The sequence below is a fragment of the Ranitomeya variabilis genome, chromosome 1 (genome assembly GCF_051348905.1).
Source record: "Ranitomeya variabilis isolate aRanVar5 chromosome 1, aRanVar5.hap1, whole genome shotgun sequence".
In the NCBI taxonomy this organism is placed as follows: Eukaryota; Metazoa; Chordata; class Amphibia; order Anura; family Dendrobatidae; genus Ranitomeya; species Ranitomeya variabilis.
The window spans coordinates 170,011,289-170,020,060 of NC_135232.1; the positions used below are offsets into that span (position 1 = coordinate 170,011,289).

The window sequence follows — 8,772 nt, forward strand, 5'->3', positions numbered from 1 at the left end:
GTGCATTTATTCTTAGCAGCTTCAAGTTTCAAAAGACGCCAAAAGGAATGAGCCGCCCCTTCTCCAGGAGCCGTCACCTCAGAAGACATCTTTGGTTACATATAGAGCTTTCACACTGCCGGCCCAACAGACGCCATGTTTGAGTATTTTCACCTCAGAAAACGTTAGCCATTTCTTCACAGATGAATGGAGGGAAAAAAGAAAACATCTGTATGAAAGAGGACTCAAAAATTAGGAAAAACGATTAATAAACCTGTCGGCGGTCAAAAATGTCAAACAAGCGCTAAGGAGATCTCAGATTACTAAAAAGACGCAAAAAACAAACAAACCCTCTACCACATTTAAGACAAAAAGAAGCTGCTGTGTCTCCTGAAGGGCGCTGCTCTCAGCTCAGCGGGGTCTCCCACATGGGGAAGGGCCCCCAGAGACCAGGCCACACAGAGCCCAGTCAGGATCACTGGGGTCCCAGCAGTCCGATGCCCAGTGATCGGTGAATTATCCCCGTCATACAGAGAGGGGTGTACTTACTTTTGGGGGGGAATAACCCTTTACGTGCATCTCCTCGCTGTCCTGGCACTGATGGCTCACAGCCCTGGTGCCGGCACTTACGTGGTTACACCCGTCACCCCCACCCAGGACATTTTGCCCATAAACTGATCTGTGGACTTTAACATTCACAAGATGGGTGAGAGGAAAGCACAATGAGTCCTAGAGACGAGTAATGACGGCACCGGACAGTGCACAGGGTGTATGGCACCGGGATACGGGGGGCGAGAAGCCACAGAGCCGGGGGCCCCGCACATTACCTGCTGGTCTCCAGTGGCGAGCACTGCTCGGGGAGCGCTTGTAGACTCCGCTGGAAGTAACGCACATGACGATCGGGCAAGAACAGTAACCTCTCGCCAAGCAACTCATCGTCCTCCTCCGCCATCTCCCTCCTGCGCTCTGACCCGCACCTCTTTCCGTACAGCGGATGCCAATTCCTAGTGAGCTGCAGGACCTGCGGTGACGTCAGCATCATGTGATCAGTCACGTGGGAGAGCAGTCAGGCCCCGAGCTTCCGGAGAGTGATGGTACTTCATGCTCCGTATTAATGCTGGCTAGTCTATACCAGGGACTGAGTGACGGTGTCTGTGCACGAGTGTACATATGTGTATATTATATACGGACACTGTGTACGTACACATTATATATGCACATGATGTACACATAGTTATACACACAGTGTGCACATACTGCGTCCATGGAGGGTGTCAGTTACAAGTAGCGACACACATTCTATATGCAGGCAGTGTACACGTACACGTTATACGCACACTGTGTGCACATGCCGTGTCCATGGAGGATGTCTGAGGTACAAGTAGCCACATCTATTGTATATGCATACCTCCCAACTTTTGAAGACGGGAAAGAGAGACGATGCTGAAGTTGGTTTCTTATTCGTTCAGTTTCTTATTCGGGCTGAAGTTGGTTTCTTATTCAGCAGTTTCTTATTCGGCTATTTTTTATTTTCTGTTTTTTTCAGGTTTTTGTATAAAAATAAACCATTCTGAGTATATAATAATATGCGGTCATGTGTCCTTTTGTGAATACACTTAAAAACAGATACAAAATTTAGAAGGCTGGCACAAAAATGGGCATCAAAGTGGGCACTGAGGTATGGTATTAAAGGTGTTAAATGGCTTTGTGCCACTGATCTGACACCTGACTTGCATACCTTGTGATGCCACACATCAAGTTCCTGTCAATCCAGCCTGGCACAAATGGGTTCTGGGCATCAGAACTGGCATCAAAGTGGGCAGAGAACCAATTTTCACACATGCGAATAAGTAACAGCTATTTTTAAGGGGTTAAATGCCTTTGTGCCACTTACTAAACACCTGATTTACATACCTACTGATGCCCCACATGAAATCCATGTCACTCCAGCCTGGCACAAATGTGTTCTGGGCATCAAAACTGGCATCAAATGGGGCAAATCGCCCATTTTCACTGATTTGAATAAGTAACAGCTATTTTTAAGGGGTTAAATAGCTTTGTGCCACTGATCTAACACCTGATTTACATACCTACTGATGCCCCACATGAAATCCAAGTCAATCCAGCCTGGCACAAATGGGTTCTGGGCATCAAAACTGGCATCAAAGGGGGCAAATAGCACATTTTCACAGATTTGAATAAGTAACAGCAATTTTTAAGGGGTTAAATGCCTTTGTGCCACTAATCTAACACCTGATTTACATACCTAGTGATGCCCCACAACAAAGTCAAATCACTTCAGCCTGGCACAAATGGGTTCTGGGCATCAAAACTGGCATCAAAGGGGGCAAATCGCCCATTTTCACAGATTTGAATAAGTAACAGCTATTTTTAAGGGGTTAAATAGCTTTGTGCCACTGATCTAACACCTGATTTACATAACTACTGATGCCCCACATGAAATCCAAGTCACTGCAGCCTGGCACAAATCGGTTCGGGGCATCAAAACTGGCATCAAAGTGGGCAAATCACCCATTTTCACAGATTTGAATAAGTAACAGCTATTTTTAAGGGGTTAAATGCCTTTGTGCCACTGATCTAACACCTGATTAACATACCTAATGATGCCCTACATGAAATACATGTCAATACAGCCTGGCACAAATGGGTTCTGGGCATCAAAACTGGCATCAAAGTGGGCAAATCACCCATTTTCACAGATTTGAATAAGTAACAGCTATTTTTAAGGGGTTAAATGCCTTTGTGCCACTGATCTAACACCTGATTAACATACCTAATGATGCCCTACATGAAATGCATGTCAATACAGCCTGGCACAAATGGGTTCTGGGCATCAAAACTGGCATCAAAGTGGGCAAATCGCCCATTTTCACAGATTTGAATAAGTAACAGCTATTTTTAAGGGGTTAAATGCCTTTGTGCCACTGATCTAACACCTGATTAACATACCTAATGATGCCCTACATGAAATTCATGTCAATACAGCCTGGCACAAATGGGTTCTGGGCATCAAAACTGGCATCAAAGTGGGCAAATTGCACATTTTCACAGATTTGAATAAGTAACAGCTATTTTTAAGGGGTTAAATGCCTTTGTGCCACTGATCTAACACCTGATTAACATACCTAATGATGCCCTACATGAAATGCATGTAAATACAGCCTGGCACAAATGGGTTCTGGGCATCAAAACTGGCATCAAAGTGGACAAATCACCCATTTTCACAGATTTGAATAAGTAACAGCTATTTTTAAGGGGTTAAATGCCTTTGTGCCACTAATCTACCACCTGATTTACATACCTACTGATGCCCCACATGAAATTCATGTCACTCCAGCCTGGCACAAATGGGTTCTGGGCATCAAAACTGGCATCAAAGTGGACCATCACCCATTTTCACAGATTTGAATAAGTAACAGCTATTTTTAAGGGGTTAAATGCCTTTGTGCCACTGATCTAACACCTGATTAACATACCTAATGATGCCCTACATGAAATGCATGTAAATACAGCCTGGCACAAATGGGTTCTGGGCATCAAAACTGGCATCAAAGTGGACAAATCACCCATTTTCACAGATTTGAATAAGTAACAGCTATTTTTAAGGGGTTAAATGCCTTTGTGCCACTAATCTACCACCTGATTTACATACCTACTGATGCCCCACATGAAATCCATGTCACTCCAGCCTGGCACAAATGGGTTCTGGGCACCAGAACTGGCATCAAAGTGGACAAACAGCCCATTTTCACAGATTTGAATAAGTAACTGATGTTTTTAAGGGCTAAATGACTTTGGGCCACTGATGTCACTCCACCCTTACATCCCAATGGCTTTGTGGTCCATCGCCATTGGCATTATGCCACTTTTATTAGTGTTAAAATGTAGCAGCAATTTTTCATAAATAAGGAAATTTGCAAAACCTACTTTTTACAGACATACCCTTTTTAACGGTCTTTGAAGGGTTGAGATATTTGGAAAGCGGTAGAATTATACCTTTTTAACTGCACCACCTGTCAGGAAATAGGAAGAAGTTCTGATTACTTCAATTACCTATACAGAGCTCTCAGCTGCAGTTTCCTCTGCCTGCCAGCACAAGGATGGAATTCAAAGCCTCTCTTCCTCCCTCCCCCCTGCTATATGGCTGTAATGTAAGACCAGCATGCAAGCTCCACTGAGAAATTTTTATGGCTTTGTGCTGTGAAAGCCAGTCCTCTCCCTAAACCCCTCATCCCGCTTCCCGCCTGATACTATCTATAACTGGTACAGTTACTTTCAAACCGCATGGGACTCTTTTGTTCTTGAAAATTTTTGTACAAGGACACAGATCAGGGATAGGGATATAAGGGTTACATATTTCGAATGTCCACCCGAGAAATTTATAACTCACTGAAATCGCTATTATCTACACCCAAAAAAATGCAAGGCACTGATTTGTCATTAAGCGGGTCAAATATCTATGCCATGTTTATACTTAAAAGAACCCCTATGACATGGTGAGCATCATGATCATTGTCGTTCGTCTCCGAGGTTCAGACAGCGAGTTATGTATAGAAATGGCTTGTCATAACTCGAAGAAAGGGGAGTATTCAGCCTCTGAGTGAGGTCACCACAGAGGGAGTGCCTTGGTTTTGGGCGCGGAGATAAGTGAGTTAGACATCAGTCTTCACTAGTCCTTTGTCTACGGTCCAACTGCGAGACCCATCTGTAATGCATCTTGATGTATGCCCATCCCCCACAGCACATGGTCTGCCATGAGATGAAATGACATAATGAACTGTAAGTTTTTTTTCAACTTTAATCCCATTTTAGATGTAATTATACTGTACATACGATACTTGTCTACTTTTATAATATCTTTTTATAATTCTGTTAACACTGCCTACCTTTTTGGAGTTAAATATATAAAATTACTACCTTTGTTCCTCCTTGCTCTACAACGTACTGTCCTGTCCTCTGAAGTGAATTACTTTACTAATTTGGGTTGCCTCCTGACACATTATGAGTTAAAAAATCGGAGCTGGTGGCAGCGGATATGTCCTGTGTGTTTAGGAGACTTTGTGTCAGGACTCTGAACATTTTTTACCTTTGTGCACTACTGCCCTTTTCCAAGATGGCGTCTTTGGTCTCATGTGCACTGTGTCTTCCTGCTATAAAACTTCACCCCAGCCTTCAGTCTGTGCTAGAGTTTTGCTTTGCATCCAGCTCCTGATTACTCCCTGGCCTTGCACCTGCTCCTGTGAACCTGAGTTGGAGATCCTGCCACTCTGCAGTTCCTGCTGCATACACCAGTGTTCAGTAATCCTCCTTCATCTGCTGCTCGTGTTACTTCCATCTGCATTTGCTGGACATGTAAGCTGTTTGCTGCTCTGCAAAACCTGAGACTATTAACCAGGCCTCCCTGGTTGAGCTAAGATATGATTTGAACTGCCTAACAGCATATCTATCTGTGTCTGGACTAAGTCAAGGATCTATTCGTGTAAAGTTTCCTCAAGAATAACTGTGCTTCATAGACTTTCTGTTTGTTTGCATCTACCTCTGAGGTTTCCTATTGACTGCTAAGCTGCGTTTATTATTTGCACCAAGTGTTGTGGACTTGAGATTCTCTCTGCACCTGCTTGAATCACCGTGTGATAATATAGACTTTACCACTTATAAAACTGTGTCCTGTTGTCTTGTTCCACGCAAAGAGTCTCCTGAGTTATCCCCTATAATTATTACAGCCAGACCTCATGTAGCTGGAGTGTGTCAGCAGTTCCTGAAAGATGAAGGCATTGAAGCTATGAACTGGCCCACCCTTTTCCCGAGACCTGAATCCGATTGATCACATCTGGGACATCATGTCTCTCACCATCCACCAATGTCACGTTGCACCAGACTGTCCAGGAGTTGGCGGATGATTTAGTACAGGTCTGGGAGGAGATCCCTCAGGAGACCATCCACCACCTCATCAGGAGCATGCCCAGGTGTTGTAGGGAGTTCATACAGGCACATGGAGGCCACACACACTACTGAGCATCATTTCCTTGTCATGAGGCATTTCCACAGAAGTTGGATCAGCCTTTAATTTGATTTTCGAGTTTGATTTAAAGCATCATTCCAAATCCAGACCTCCGTGGGACATTAGTTGTGATTTACGTAGATCATTTTTAGGTTTTATTGTTCTGAACACATTCCACTATGAAATGAATAAAGATTTACAACTGGAATATTTCATTCAGTGATATCTTGGATGTGGGATTTTAGTGATCCCTTTATTCTCTATTCTATCTATTGTAATCTAATCTGTCACTCTGTGATTAAAATGTACGCGGCTGATCATTTGCCGGCTTTTACTCTATCTCTCTATCTAGAATACATATATGTTTTAAAGAATATTTTGTTTTAAAACTTTGTATAAATGATATAGAACATTTCTCTATGTAAAATCTCTTGTTAAAATAGAATTGCAGTCTGAAGCCAATCGCAAAGCATTTGGATGTAAATCGGATGATAGGTGTGAAAACTGGGATTGTACTCACACAAAAAATGCATGACACTCACAAGACAGTGGTATTACACTCGACCGAGTCTCGAAAATCAAAATGAGACCGATTTTTAATTCACTAGTGTGTGTATAGCCTTACTGTTTATGTAAAAGTGGTGTGAGATCAGTGGCCCAAGCTCATTTAACCCCTTAAAAACATCAGTTACTTATTCAAATCTGTGAAAATGGGCTGTTTGCCCACTTTGATGCCAGTTCTGGTGCCCAGAACCCATTTGGGCCAGGCTGAAAGGACCTGGTTTTGATGCAGGGCATCACTGTCTGTGTATTTTAAGTGTCAGATCAGTGGCCCAAAGGCATTTAACCCCTTAAAAACATCAGTTACTTATTCAAATCTGCGAAAATGGGCTGTTTGCCCACTTTGATGCCAGTTCTGGTGCCCAGAACCCATTTGGGCCAGGCAGAAGGGACCTGGGTTTGATGCAGGGCATCACTTTCTGTGTATTTTAAGTGTCAGATCAGTGGCCCAAAGGCATTTAACCCCTTAAAAACATCAGTTACTTATTCAAATCTGCGAAAATGGGCTGTTTGCCCACTTTGATGCCAGTTCTGGTGCCCAGAACCCATTTGGGCCAGGCAGAAGGGACCTGGGTTTGATGCAGGGCATCACTTTCTGTATATTTTAAGTGTCAGATCAGTGGCCCAAAGGCATTTAACCCCTTAAAAACATCAGTTACTTATTCAAATCTGTGAAAACGGGCAATTTGCCCCCTATGATGCCAGTTCTGATGCCCAGAACCCATTTGTGCCAGGCTGGATTGACATGCATTTAATGAGGGGCATCAGTAGGTATGTAAATCAGGTGTTAAATCAGTGGCACAAAGGCATTTAACCCCTTAAAAATAGCTGTTACTTATTCAAATCTGTGAAAATGGGTGATTTGCCCACTTTGATGCCAGTTTTGATGCCCAGAATCCATTTGTGCCAGGCTGTATTGACATGCATTTCATGTAGGGCATCATTAGGTATGTTAATCAGGTGTTAGATCAGTGGCACAAAGGCATTTAACCCCTTAAAAATAGCTGTTACTTATTCAAATCTGTGAAAATGGGTGATTTGCCCACTTTGATGCCAGTTTTGATGCCCAGAACACATTTGTGCCAGGCTGGAGTGACATGGATTTCATGTGGGGCATCAGTAGGTATGTAAATCAGGTGTTTAATAAGTGGCACAAAGGCATTTAACCCCTTAAAATAGCTGTTACTTATTCGCATGTGTGAAAATTTGTTCTCTGCCCACTTTGATGCCAGTTCTGATGCCCAGAACCCATTTGTGCCAGGCTGGATTGACTTGGATTTCATGTGGGGCATCAGTAGGTATGTAAATCAGGTGTTAGATCAGTGGCACAAAGGCATTTAACCCCTTAAAAATAGCTGTTACTTATTCAAATCAGTGAAAATGGGCGATTTGCCCCATTTGATGCCAGTTTTAATGCCCAGAACCCATTTGTGCCAGGCTGGATTGACTTGGATTTCATGTGGGGCATCAGTAGGTATGTTAATCAGGTGTTAGATCAGTGGCACAAAGCTATTTAACCCCTTAAAAATAGCTGTTACTTATTCAAATCTGTGAAAATGGGCGATTTGCCCCCTTTGATGCCAGTTTTGATGCCCAGAACCCATTTGTGCCAGGCTGAAGTGATTTGACTTTGATGTGGGGCATCACTAGGTATGTAAATCAGGTGTTAGATTAGTGGCACAAAGGCATTTAACCCCTTAAAAATTGCTGTTACTTATTCAAATCTGTGAAAATGTGCTATTTGCCCCCTTTGATGCCAGTTTTGATGCCCAGAACCCATTTGTGCCAGGCTGGATTGACTTGGATTTCATGTGGGGCATCAGTAGGTATGTAAATCAGGTGTTAGATCAGTGGCACAAAGCTATTTAACCCCTTAAAAATAGCTGTTACTTATTCAAATCAGTGAAAATGGGCGATTTGCCCCATTTGATGCCAGTTTTGATGCCCAGAACACATTTGTGCCAGGCTGGAGTGACATGGATTTCATGTGGGGCATCAGTAGGTATGTAAATCAGGTGTTTAGTAAGTGGCACAAAGGCATTTAACCCCTTAAAAATAGCTGTTACTTATTCGCATGTGTGAAAATTGGTTCTCTGCCCACTTTGATGCCAGTTCTGATGCCCAGAACCCATTTGTGCCAGGCTGGATTGACAGGAACTTGATGTGTGGCATCACAAGGTATGCAAGTCAGGTGTCAGATCAGTGGCACA

The 8,772-nt window shown here is 43.1% G+C and overlaps 1 protein-coding gene across 1 annotated transcript in view; it reads right to left on the bottom strand.

The window, feature by feature from the left end:
* PGGT1B (protein geranylgeranyltransferase type I subunit beta) overlaps window positions 1–1,059 on the bottom strand; it is a 45,335-nt gene extending 44,276 nt beyond the window's left edge. Inside the window, exon 1 of the mRNA XM_077290556.1 lies at window positions 807–1,059. Within this exon, the coding sequence (XP_077146671.1) occupies window positions 807–1,021 (215 nt within the window). The 5' untranslated portion in view covers window positions 1,022–1,059. The remainder of the gene's footprint in view (window positions 1–806) is intronic.
* Window positions 1,060–8,772: the final 7,713 nt, after the last annotated feature.